This window comes from Seriola lalandi, unplaced genomic scaffold, assembly GCF_002814215.2.
Source record: "Seriola lalandi dorsalis isolate HSWRI2012SDOR001 ecotype SW California unplaced genomic scaffold, Sedor1 jcf7180002054899, whole genome shotgun sequence".
NCBI classification, from domain to species: domain Eukaryota; kingdom Metazoa; phylum Chordata; class Actinopteri; order Carangiformes; family Carangidae; genus Seriola; species Seriola lalandi.
This window is the reverse complement of record NW_019525451.1, coordinates 1,221,195-1,234,362: the sequence shown is the minus strand read 5'-3', so window position 1 is coordinate 1,234,362 and position 13,168 is coordinate 1,221,195. Positions and strand designations below refer to the sequence as shown.

General features: G+C 42.0%; 2 protein-coding genes across 2 annotated transcripts; both read right to left on the bottom strand.

Moving 5' to 3' along the window:
• Nucleotides 1-1,698: 1,698 nt before the first annotated feature.
• On the bottom strand, nucleotides 1,699-5,730 carry LOC111672435 (2-oxoglutarate receptor 1-like). The gene is made up of 3 exons (XM_087180297.1): nucleotides 5,357-5,730; nucleotides 4,188-4,372; nucleotides 1,699-3,142 (listed from the first exon to the last, which is right to left on the bottom strand). Exon 3 carries the CDS (start codon nucleotides 3,131-3,133, stop codon nucleotides 2,129-2,131), a length of 1,005 nt encoding a protein of 334 aa, XP_087036423.1. The 5' UTR covers nucleotides 3,134-3,142; nucleotides 4,188-4,372; nucleotides 5,357-5,730; the 3' UTR covers nucleotides 1,699-2,128.
• A 134-nt stretch (nucleotides 5,731-5,864) lies between these two features.
• On the bottom strand, nucleotides 5,865-11,584 carry LOC111672433 (kelch-like protein 41b). The gene is made up of 6 exons (XM_023429841.2): nucleotides 10,239-11,584; nucleotides 9,072-9,229; nucleotides 8,570-8,677; nucleotides 7,279-7,464; nucleotides 6,415-6,561; nucleotides 5,865-6,285 (listed from the first exon to the last, which is right to left on the bottom strand). The coding sequence occupies exons 1-6, from the start codon at nucleotides 11,349-11,351 to the stop codon at nucleotides 6,174-6,176; spliced, it is 1,824 nt and encodes a 607-aa protein (XP_023285609.1). The 5' UTR covers nucleotides 11,352-11,584; the 3' UTR covers nucleotides 5,865-6,173.
• Nucleotides 11,585-13,168: the final 1,584 nt, after the last annotated feature.

The window sequence follows — 13,168 nt, the reverse complement described above, 5'->3', positions numbered from 1 at the left end:
CTTTAGTTGTCAGCACTCTATACAGCAATAAAGACAGCAGTACGTGGGCTTTCAATATGAGAAATGTGCTGCCTGCCTTGTTAGCTCATGGGGAAGGTGAATGCATCTGCACAGAGAGCTCAGCTAAGTGCTCAGACAACCTGAGTCTTTCACAGATCAGCAGCTGCAGGAGATTCCTGGCTGTAAAATCATTTAATCACACTGTCGGGGAGCCAAATGTCCTTTTGCTATCACTTTTAAATTTCCATCCATTTCCAAAGTATTGTGAACTATGTGTTAAATCATTTATTAGACATTCAAGAAAATAACTCCTCTAAACAAAAAGTAGGCTCTTCTACAAGTCTCAAACTCCTTTGTGTTGAGAAAAATTTGAAGTATTGCTGGACACTGCATTATGACAAATATACTAATGATAATGGAAAGTGCAATATGTTGTTTGTAAGAGATTATTTAATTTTTGTCTATTACTCTGTTAAAAATGAGCTAAATGGTTCAAATTTTCCAATTTTTTTCTAAGTTTAAATAAAAGAAAAATAGTGTTAAGTGATTCAAAAGTCCAGTAACTGAAACCTGCACAGTTTCATTATAAAAACATAATTTTTAAAGCACAAAATAGCGTCAAATTCACAGGCTAGATCCATGCCAGCGGGTCCGTGAGACTGTTTTGTGTCTGTATGCTTTGAGCTAAGAAGTTAGCATGCTAACATATGTTCACAATAATCAATGACAACATGCTGAAGCCAAGCAGACATATTGTTATCATTTTGTCAGACGTTTACAACTGTGCGCCATCTTAGTTTAGCTTGTTAGCATGCTAGCATATGCTAACTACCAAACACAAAGAGGCTGTGGTAGGGTTGCTAACCGTCCAGTAAAATGCGGCTTTATCCCGTGTTTTTAAGACTCAATTCAGTGCAAATCAATAGGGGATTAATATTACAGGTTAATAATTTTGTTTGTTTGTGAGCAAAAAAAATACCAGTTTAAAGCTCGCGCTAAACGGTTCAGTAACATGCACGGAGATATAAACCCATAAAGTTTAAGTATTCAGATTCACCGGCATCATAGACAAACAAGATGGCGACTCCCTACCTGTGTAGCGGGCGTGAAGGTCAACCATCTGTCCATTCGTCCATTATTTCTGTTCCTTTGGTCCGTAAGTGTCCACAGGAACAAAAATCAAAAGGTTTTTCTCATAAAAGTATTCCAATCTCTCAATATCTTCTTCTTCTTCGATTTCTTCTTCTTCGATTTCTTCTTCTTCGATTTCTTCTTCTTCGCCTTCTTCTTCGATTTCTTCTTCTGCGCCTTCTTTTTCGCTGCCTTCTTTTTCGCTGCCTTCTTCTTCGCTTTCTTCTATGCTTGTTTACTTTATTATGAAGTCGTTTTTTCTTCTTCTTACATACAGTCTTATGGTTGTAACCAATCAGTGACCCAGCTAACCTTTTCTCTGCTTAGAGAAAAAATAAAATAAAAAAACATCAATATCTGATGGGATAACTCTATTTTCATGGTATTAGGACGGTAACCATTTCACTTGAGAGACAAAAATAATAATTGTTATTTTTATATACATACATAGAATATATAATAACATACGTACGGTTCACCCTGAGCAATTTACTCAGCAATTTACCACAGATATGGGGGCTAAAGGAAAGGTGGGGGAATCAATAAAATGGTGTAGTGTAGCATAAATTAAATTTTCGACGCCAATGCCAATTTTAATTTGAAAAAAATATACTTTATAAAAGGCACAAAACAACTTCATATTGACTGCAGAGTTATTTACAGGTATTCCACAATCACACTGACAGGATGCTGGATGCATGTTGTCAAACTTCTTTTCTGCATCAGTCCTTTAAAGGAATCCACACTCACTAAATTACACTCACAAGACTTCCAGCCAAAGAAAACGTATAGACAAAGGTCTAACTTTAAATTCAAATTTTACAGCATAACTTATTTACACTTAAAGGGCTGGCACACAGTTCCTGCCCAAGACAAACCAAAACTAAATGGTGGTCTGCTTTCATCCAGCTTTCCTTGTCCATGTCTGAGTGAGTGAGTTTACATTATGTCCATTATGAGTCTAAGAGGTCAGAGGAAGGTGTCGGACAGTTTTCACTCATGCAGCAGGCATGTCACAACCTGCCTTCTTGATGATGGTTATGTGGAGCAGCATCCTGGTCTTGGTCAGCCAACGTTCCCAGTGGAAAGTGCTGAGGAAGGCGTTCCTAAACTTGTCACCTGACAGAGTGTACAGAGCCAGGTTAAAAACTGTGTTGAGTCCAGCCAGAGGCCTGGAGACAATATACGCTGCATCGACAACGAGCTGCATCATGTACGACGTCTTCCGTATCCGCGTTTCTATCCGCAACACACGCAAGATGTGATATGGCAGGAAACACACGACAAACACCACCAGGATTAGCACGGTCACGCGTCGCGCTCGCACACGACTGGGACTGGCCGTGTAAGGCCCCTCTGCTAACTTCCTCACTATACCGATGTAACACATGAACACCACCACGAGGGGAAGAAGAAACCCGAGTGCAGTGAGCAGCCAGCTGTACCAGTGCACGTTGTTCACGGGTTCGGTGCTCGCAAAGTCCAAGCAGTGGGTCTTGTTGTCGCTTTTAACCGGCGATATAATCACCATAATAGGAGTGGTTTCAGCAGCAGCGATGATCCAGACAGCTGAGCACGCACATATACCCCAAAACTTCTGCTCCACCTGTGCTGCCCTCAAAGGCTTCGCCACCACCACGTAGCGGAAAACAGCAAAACACGTTAGGAAGAGGATGCTCCCATAGAGGTTAAAATGAAACCCAAAGCGCACGTAGCGGCACATGAAGTCGCTGAGCGTCCACGACTCCCCGCTGCTGTAGTAGTAAACCAGGAAGGGCATGCTGAGGACGTAGAGGAGGTCGGTCAGCGCCAGGTTGACCATGATGATGCTGCTGCTCTTCCAGGGACGCAGCTTTGTCAGGTAAATGCAGATGGAGGTTACATTTCCCACCAGGCCCACGATGAAGATGGCGGTGTAGGAGGCGGGCAGGAAATAGTGTCTCATCAGTTGGTCTACGTCGGTGTAGTTGCTGTCTTCTGTCTTGTTGCAGATGGTGGCCATAGCTGCGCCCTGCGGAGTCAAAAACACAATCTTACAAACTAAACGCAATCCGCAAACCCGTATTAAGTGATTCGTTTTCGACCATTTGTGGGTGAGAAAACATCACCGAGTTGATATTGCTAACACGTCGGCACAAGTACACTCTGTTTGGGTCTCCTCCAACTCTTGAAAACATCTGGATTTTTTTACTTGCTAACAGCTCCACTGGTTTCACAAGCTACTCACTCACTGGAAACCAAAACATTAAAGCAGTGCGCCCTAAAACCAAAACAATGAGCTGAAAGATGCTAAAACGCCCCAAAGAGTGGCAGGTTATTGTGAACCATAGTTACGTTTTGTTGCTAGGCGACATCTAGTGGTCATAGTAATTACGACAGTAGCAAAGAGAAAAGTGTGGCGACGTAGTTGCTGCTGTCGGTTCAGGTTTTTTACTTTACAAATTATTATTTTAATTTTTTTCAATCTTCAATAAAGTATTATTGATCGGAGCATCTTTAATGATTTTAAATATGAGAGTTTTTGGAGAGTTAATGGATGTTTTGAGTGGATGAATATCTCAGTTTAAATGAATACATGTACAGTGTATGTTTTTTGGGGTGAGGGAAAAAAATAGAGCGAGCGACTCGTCATTGCCTTTTCCCTCACCTGTCATATCACTGTCAGTGGCAATTACTGCCTGCAGAAGGGAGGAGAGAGGAGAGGGAAGAAGAAGAAAGCCGAAGCCGAGCAGACTCGGAAAGAAACAAACAATCAAGCAAACTCAATTGGAAAGAAAGAAACTAAATCCTCTTGTTTTCCGGTCGACAGTCTGGCGAGCGTCTCAGGATATGACAGCACCTTTGGCTTCCTGGCTTGATGGCAGCATCCTGTAATGCTGTCAGTACAATCTCCTCTCATTATGGATGTGAGGAGACGTGCAAGGCGTCATTTACACAGAGCGTGTACGCTCAGATTTCACACGGCAGGAACTGGTACTCATTAAAATGATTATATCTGTGGACAAACACATTTTATCCAGAAGCTGAATAAGATTTGTTCATTTTTTTTTACTCACTTCCAGTTACAGTGTCCTCATCGGTGCTCGTTCCCCTCAGCCTTCAGCGTCTCATCTCTGTCGTTCCTCCTCCCACTCACTCCTCTTCCCCTCCAGTTATCCACACCCAGGGGGAAACTCCAGAATACTTTAGTGTGAAAGCCCACCGTTGTGTGATTCACCTTTAGGCCATGTGCATCAACTTCCTGGTGAGATACTTGAGCTGATAAAGCTGAAGAGTCACTCTATTTACACAGATCAGGTATCAGGTGAACTTGCAGAGAACAGGGAAAGGCCAGTCCGGCAAAACACTCATTACTTGTTGTCGAATTAAACTCTTCAGTGCACCTTTTGTTAAAGAAATAAAAAAGATCTTAGGTGTTTCTATTGAGGTCTTTGTTATTTCTTCAAACAGGCATGTGAGCACCTGAGACTGACACTGCAGAGCTAAATTTGGCACAGACACAGACCGTGGTTTCTCATTAAAGCGATAAGGAAGTTTAAAGATTTCCTGAATCATTGTTTCAACGAGTGTCATGACTAAGTGTTATTATTTTTTTTCTTTCCCTAAACTTAGATGTATAGTGTTAAAATACATCATGTATATGTACAAAAAAAAAAATCTGATTCAAATTAGCTCTGAAGCTACGTTTCAATCAATACTTGTCAATTCCAAATGAAATGCTGAAACCTGGACACTGTGTCGGATACACAACTATTCCTCCTGACCTGTGCACGTTAAACGTCATTGTGAGCAGATCTTAAAGCTGGCACCACGGTTACACACACACACACACACACACTGGCTCCCAGTGCAAGAGACTGATTTCTATCAATCAGTAACAGCACGTGTGTTTCTGTTGTGCAGCTGTATTAAATTTAATAAAGGGGACACAGGAGTGGCACATTATCTCCATATGAAGTTAATATGATTGGCGTGTTAGCATCAGTTGCTTATGAAGCGGATACAGAGCAACATAAACATCCATCATCATCATCATAATAATAAAAACAAAACAAGTTCCCTTTGTCTTTTTTTTTTTACTTTTTATGTGGTAAAACCATGTTAAACAAAATATGAAAAATCTATCTCAAATATTGCAAATGCAAATTTTCACACATGAATTTATTATTTTTCTACTTTTTCACTTAAAATATGTTGATTTCAAAATGTAAAACAAGTTGCGTACCTTTTTCCAGATCAGGGTTCAGTGTCGGTGTCAGCAGAAATTCAAACTACAGTTCATCACTTTAAATAACAGGTTGTCGCTCTTTCTTTCTTTCTTTCTTTCTTTCTCTTAATTATTCATTTTTAAGCATTACACATCTTCCCATCTCCTTTACAGCTACAGCTTTACAAACCAGACTGAAAACCTTTTGATTTCAGAGAGGTGTAATTCCCTTCATCCGATCAATGTTACTGTAAGAAAAGGGGGAAGTGAAACTGCACAGACATACCTCAACTTTTCCAGTCATCTTTGACAAATACTTGCAGTGTAGTAACCCGCGGAAGCTGATTATGCCGTACTTAAATGCCAAGGCTACTCCTGCTATTAACCCTGCTCCACTTCCTTGTTTGCCTGAAAGAACAAAGAAGCTACAAATATCTGTCTTTCCTGCCTCGGTCGCCCTCGACACGTTGGTACGGTCTCTGTCACTTTTCTGTGGATCAGACGAAATCAAAACAGTAACAGAAGCCAAAGTTTACGAATGTTTATTTTACAAAAGAAGAGCTAGAAATGATGTAAACAGAGCTTTATAGATCAATCTAAATTGTGGATTTTTTTTTTTTTTTTTTTTTTTAATACTGTGGATGGCGGCGGTCTTTGAAGCGGCAGCAGAACCAAGTGTTTATAGTACAGATAAAAATCATCTGAGTTCTGAGAAAAACGAATGTCAAAGATCAACTTGACACAGAAATCCGAGTGCAGAGGATGAGATGCCTCAGAGGCGGCTTGCTGGGGATGGGTGGGAGGGTGGAGGGGGGTCTCGTTAGAGCGGTTCTGTTTACAGCTTGGGCATCCTGGCAGCATTGAGGCGCATGGACACACAGGAGGAGCCGGCAGCGTAACGCATCTCCCTCAGCATGCCACTCCACTGCTTCTTATCATCCTCGAACCTACCGCAGCGAGAGAGAGAGAGAGAGAGAGAGAGAGAGGGGGAGAGTCAGACCTCAGGACGACGACAGCGGTGAACAGGGAAAACACATCTGGATCTTACAGCTTCCCATAAGTCGAGAAAGACTTACTGCCAGACATCGGTGACCTCTGTGGGAGCCACCTCCTTGTTCTCCATCTGAATCATAGCGAAGCCGCCCACCGCGTACAGAGAGCCGCTGTTGCTCACCAGGTTGACAGAGCTCCTCTCCTGGGGAAACTCTGTGAAGGGCTCCCACCTGAGGAGACACGACATTAGGAGAAGGTCAAGTGTAAGATGGAGCTGCCTTTTGTACCTTGGTACATTTGTTGAGCTGCTGTGGAGATATCTGAGACATATGACATTATGAAATTATAATACTAAAAAAATGTAGTTGTTGAAACTCATTTCATTGTTATTTTATTTCATGATTGTTATTCATATATTTATTGAAATTCAGTTTTTGGTTGTTATCTTTTTTAGCTGCTGAGAACAACTGCTTCTGCTAATTTAGCCAGTTAGCTCCTGTTAGCTAAATGACTCGCTTTTATTTAGCGAAACAAAGCTCAACATGCTATCTACCTAGCTAGCTGTTGTGAACTTGGATTGTTACTCAGCATCAAAGTGAAGAACCAGTCAAATAGCCAAGTCGAGTCTGAATTAATAAGCTAGCTGTGTTTTGTTTCTGAAGAGAAAGACGAAGAATTCATGATAAGAAAAACAGTATTTATATAGCCAACGGAAGCTAGGTAGCTAGCTAGCATTTAATTAGCTTGCTGGGTGGAAGCATGACAATTTCATCATTACATCTTTTTAAATAACTGGTTGAATTATTTCATAATTTTTGGTGTAATTATATGTTATATATGTATTTTATGTATGCAATTAATCCATATGTTCCTGAGAACTTGGGGATATGATATCTAAATGTTTAAATGTTATATATATATACACAATGGTTTAGACTGGATCATACTTGTTTGTTGTGAAGTCGTAGGTTTCACATGTGGCGACGAGGCCTTCCTCATTGACTCCACCCGCCACCACGATCTTGCCGTTGTGGAGGACGGCTCCGAACATGGCTCTGGGAGTCTTCATGGCGGCCATCTCCCTCCACTCTGACTGCTTGTGGTTGTACGCAAACATCTTGTTGAGAGCTTTGCTGTGGGCACACAGGGAGGAACACGGTCATAAAAAAAGATGTAATCATTTGGAGTAAACTGATTTGTAAATATGATTACCACAGTGTTTATATTTCCCCCCCAAGACATTTAAGCAAAAAGACGAATCACAGATAAGAAATAAGAAAAGAAAAGCCGAAATAACCAGTTTTACATACATATACACATAAGACAGTTTGGTTTTTTGTCCATTTTATTATCACAACATATAGAACGGGGCATGATGAAAGCAACACAATGTAATTTGGAATAATACTGGATTTAATTGATTGAAAACGTAATCCGTTCAAGAATATCAAGTCTCCACAAGATGACTCATCTGGACACAGCAGATTAATACTGTTTATATTAAAGATAGATGGAATTATTCAGCTCAAATTTTAGACAATTTATATGAGATTAGATAAGAATGCGATATTTTAAATCTCCATAATCTCAGTCTATGATTAGAAATATGATGCACTCGCACTATGATGTTCATTTTTATTGCGTGGTTTGATGTGAATGTGCACATACATTTGGGAATAAAAGCTGTTTTTTTTTTTATCATACATATATATATATATATATATATTTTTTTTTTTTTATACCATGTCATTATTGCTTCATAAACCTATGTTTTTAAAAAAAAACTTATTTTTATTCATCTTATACGTCTTTTTCTGTCATGTTTTTCGGGCGTGATTAATCAGTCATTTTCCTTGTGGAACTTGTGGATGAAGGCGTTTCCTTTTGTTGTCCCCTGGCAGCTGAAAAGAACTATAGACGGTGGAGCCTATGATACGTTATAGTGTTAGATCCTATGGTTTGTTGACCTTTATGTTTTGTGGATCACACTGCAAACGTCACAGTATGTTACGTTCAACGTGACACAACAACAGTTGCACAAGATCCGTGTTTTCCGTTATATTAACATATCAGACCGTCCCGGACTGCAGCAGTGTAATTGTTGTCTATAACGTGCCATGCAGCCCTGCAGTCTGTCAGGATGATAGACTACAAACAGCTGCAGCTCACTATGTAGGGTCACACACACACACACACACACACACACACACACACACACACACAGACTCATTTACTCACCTATCATCTGTCTTCCCTCCAATGCAGTAGACCATTCCTTTGTGGGAGACGACAGCATGGCCGTGGATCTTCAGAGGAAGCTTTTTGGTCTCACTCCACTTCATCTTGCTGAGCAAAATAAATAAATAAAAAGGACATTTAAGTTAATTCATTCAGTGTTATTTTGTTCCCTTGAATTTCTTGCTGATGCTTTGCTCAGATCTTCAGAGCACAATCAATCTGTATTAAATAAATTAAATATTCTAATATAAACAGAGGAGAAAACATCTCTATAATTACTGAACCAGAGCAGATTAAGAGGGTGAGATCACATCAAACGATGATTAATTATACATAAACACCACATATTACCTTTTTCTTTTCTTTTTTTTTTATAAAGGAAGCAATTTTATTAATTTCCTCAAGTTAATTATCACCTGGAAACTTTACAAAAGGTGAGGCAGTGCGAAACAAAGAAAAAAGGGAGGCTAAAAATAGCGATGAAGCAAATGATATCACTAACTCAACATCGTAGCACATCACAGAATCCAGGGACTCATTGGTCTGGAGGTCTTTTCCGGCTACGGCGAACAGGAAGTTCTCGCTCTCTCCGATGTTGAAGAGGCATCTGGGAGAAGGCATGGGCGGCAGCGCGACCCAGTCAGAAGAGAGAGGATCCAACTGTGGAGAGAAAAGCGCCACGCTCAGAGCCCATTAGCTCCCCCATAAAGGAGGAAATGAATCATTGCACTGTCTGGTATCCACATATTGATTATGCTGTAAACTACAGGTATTTAAGTGTGTGCTACCGTGTGTGTATCACTGAGACCTGATGAGCAACATGGGAAACATTTCCCATCTCTTGCTCGCAGAGGGATTTAGGAAAAACTGAATCCCATTCATTTTTGTGGCAACAGCCTGAAAATGTATTTGAATTTCTGTCTCATTTTTCCTCTGGTTTGTTTGTGGTTTGAGCTCCGTGAAGGCATCGAAATAAAAGACAAAATAAAAAGGGATGAATGAGTGAAAATACTCCCTAGGAAGCAAAGCTTGTTATTAACACTAAGTGCATTATTTTCATGTATTCTCTCAGTTTTATTAAGAATAGTTCACCGTGTTGGGAAATATGTTTATTTGTCTTCTTCCTGAGAGTTAGATGAAAATATTGATACCACTCTCATGTGTGTGCGTTCAATATTTAAGGCTAAAGCCATCACACAGTTAGCTGAGTTTAGCTAAGACCGGAGGCAGCGGGGAAACAGCTAGCATGGCTAAAGCTAACTAATTAACATGTTATATTATTGTTTAATTTCATTAATATCTAGTATTTTTTTTCTTCCTACAGTTACATCAAATTAAAATCCAGTATTAGCACAAACTTAACACAACAAATGACTGCAAGGTTAGCAGTGGGGCGGCCATCAGGGATTACTGCATGAACACCTTGCAATAAATGGAGGTTTTTTTTCTTCCCACTCTCTCGACGTTGCTTGAACGCAGCATTAGCTGAGCGTCTCCTCTAAATCAAGCTGGAGCTTCATGTTTAATGTGCATACAATGTTTAATTTAAGATATGAGAGTGGTGGTATCGATCTCATCTGACTCTTGGTAAGAAAAGGTATGTTTCCCAAAAGTATTAAATTTTTCATGCAGTATTTTGTAAATGCAGAAGCAGTTTCAACCTTCTTACCAAATAGAAATAACACTGCAGAGGCACGTCCTTGTTTTCCTCATCCACAAACAGTCCGCCGATGATGTAGAGCTGGTTCCTCTGTGACGCCAGGCTGACGTGGTTACGCGGCACCTGCTCCGACATGGCCGCCAGGAAGCACTCGTTCTCACTGACGTCATAGGCCACCGCCGCCGTGTCGTTGATCATCAGGATGAAGTCGCGCGCGTACATGCCCTGTCTGCGGGTGTCGTTCAGGAACCCGGGGAACAGGCTGTCCTCCTCCTCGCCTCCTTCCTTGTCGGCCCCCTCCTCCCCTTCCTTCTTCTTGGGTTTCTCTGGAAGTTTCCCCTTGTAGGCGTCCCTGATGACCTGGATCGTCTTCTGGAGCTCCGGGTCAGCCTTGATGATGTCGTCGGCCTCCACTTTGTCTTTGAAGTACTTCTCCGGCAACAGGCGGAAGCGAATGCAGTTGAAAGCATCCTTCAGGACCTTGATGCGCTTGTCCTTGTCGAAGCGGACCCAGGCCATGACCGCCTCGAACACCAGCTCCTCCTTCTCCACGTTCAGCGAGTCTCCACCGATGACGGCGAACAGTTCGTGGGGCGCGAGCCTGAGGAACTCCTCGTCTTTGTAGAGGACCTCGAAGCGGTCGGCGATGTAGTTGCGCGCAGCCACGGCGAGTCTGGGACAGTTGAGCACCAAGCCCATCCTGAAAATAGCCATGCAGTTGCCCAAGGACAGCTTCTTCTGCAGGTAGTTCACGCACACTGTGAACACGGAGGGGATCTGGAATCTGTTCGCCACAGCGATTATATCCTGCACGTTGTCATCGGTGAGGTCGATCTCGGCCGAATAGAGGTACTGGACGATCATGTCGAGGACGGAGGGGTTGACGTCATCCAGGACCACCTCCTTGGTGTTCTCCACCTCCTTCCCGTCCTCTGTGAAGAAGATCTCCCTGAAGTACGGGCTACAGGCGGCCATGATCAGCCGATGGCAGGGGAAGCTGCGGTCGCCTACCTTCAGGGTGCAGTCCACAAACTTGTTTTCATTCAGCAGCTCCTTCAGCCCGTCCTGGAGCAGGGTGCTCTGAAACAGGCGCAGCTCCTCCTTGATGGCGTTGGGGTCCATGCTGAGTCGGGAGGGGAAACGGCGGGCGAACAAAGGGGGTCCGTGGAGAGAGGAAGGAGGAGAGATGGTGGCCACAGGTCCTTTTGGCAGTCGGTCCTGGCTGGAAAAGGCAGAGCAGAGAAAAAGTTCCCAGTGTGAAGACCCTGCAATTTAATCCTGTCCCAGTCTAAATATAGCCCCCTCTGCCCCCTGCCTGCTCCTGCTCCGCTGGAATCTGACTGGGCCAAATCACGGCGCAGCACAGGCCTCGACCGGAGCAGCTGCTGCCACAGACTGAAAGAAGCAACTGGCTGCTCGGGCTGGGGATGTGCCACCGTGATTCAGCTCCAGGAGTGTCATGTGGCAGACAATGCTGTCAAAGCCCTCAAATAGCACGCCTCGACCCGAGCGTATGACTGGGAGGATATTTAGAGCGCTCACTGTCACATTCACAAGTATGTGTATTCTCTAGACTTTCATTCATTTGTTTATTCTTTCATTATTTCAGTCTGTTATCATTTCAGTCTTTGCTTACATACACACCAATGTCTTCACACGCTGTAATCCATGTAACGTGACTAAGCTACCAAAGCTGTCACGACGCTTATTTTCATCAAGACCTCAGCTGATTATTTTCTAAAAAAGAATCCGACACAAAAAGACATTTCTCCGAGCCAAATGTTCAACCAGTAGTCCAAGATGAAAATATTTTGTTCAATTTACAACAAAGAAAAGCAGAAAATACTCACATCTGAGAAGCTGGAGGCAGCAAATATTGGGTATTTTCTTCTTCAAAAATGACAGAAAAATTATCAAAATGGTTGCAGATAAATGTGAGAGAGAGAAAATGTACAAAACGTTTGGATTTTCAAAGTCAAATTAAGATTTTTAGCTTTTATTTGTTGTTATTTCTAGTGATTTACTGTTAATTCTATACATTCTTTCAGCACGAAGGTGTTTTAGAAACAATTAACTTTCGGCACATGGTGCAGTTCCTCACAGGAACCGCTACAGTCAATACTAAATCTTATCTTTTCTCATCTTGTCACTATTATTAAAGTGAGACTGAAGAATCTGAGCTAAAAAAAAGGGAGCAGAAAAGTTTGGGTGCAGCAGCTGTGAGAAGAAACAGGTGATAACCACAAACCAATCAGCGTGGTGTTGCCTTTCCCTGTCGGATGGATTATTGTCCAGCTGCTTCATTTTGTGCGTTTTTGTGACTCTGTGTGTGTGTGTGTGTGTGTGTGTGTGTGTGTGTTTGCTGCTCTGCACAAACACTTTAAAATGCACTTCAATCACCGAGATAATTTCAGTGCTGAAAACATTCCCTCTTCTTGAAGATAAACTGTGTCAATTTGCACACAGCCATGCGTTTCAGTACAAAGGGCAGTTAAAGAAGGCCTTTACTCATGTGTCTGGATCAATAGGATTGTATATTGTTAAATTTTATTCCTGCGGCCCTGATAAAGTGTGAGGAGTGTGTAGAGTTAGGTAACGTGTCTCCCGTGGGCAGCACTAAAGATAGATCAGACTATGCCACTTGTCGAGGAGCGTCTACCAAGTAATTTAAGCAGAAGGAAGGAGCAGGTTCTGCGTAAGAAAAGCTCCGCCGCCTCCCTGAAGCTACAGCAGAAGAATTTAGCAAAGTTTTAAAAAGGTTTTGCAAACATGAGTTCATTTTTGTGGCGTATTCAGGGACCGTGTGAAAATGACTGGGACGGGGAAGTGGAGGCAAAACCAAATGTTTCATGTTTTAAAAACAATAACTAAAATAGGCAAAGTATAAATAATTTAACAAAGATTTTACCAATGTCTGTCTGCTTGGATTTGGAAGTTTG

Excerpts from the sequence above, each read along its gene's own strand:
- LOC111672433 (XM_023429841.2), bottom strand. The coding sequence starts at position 11,351 with ATGGACCCCAACGCCATCAAGGAGGAGCTGCGCCTGTTTCAGAGCACC. Across the intron at positions 9,230-10,238 it reads TGCAGTGTTATTTCTATTTG|TTGGATCCTCTCTCTTCTGA; the intron begins GTAAGAAGGTTG and ends TTCTCTCCACAG. Across the intron at positions 6,286-6,414 it reads GAGGTCACCGATGTCTGGCA|GTTCGAGGATGATAAGAAGC; the intron begins GTAAGTCTTTCT and ends TCGCTGCGGTAG.
- LOC111672435 (XM_087180297.1), bottom strand. The coding sequence starts at position 3,133 with ATGGCCACCATCTGCAACAAGACAGAAGACAGCAACTACACCGACGTA.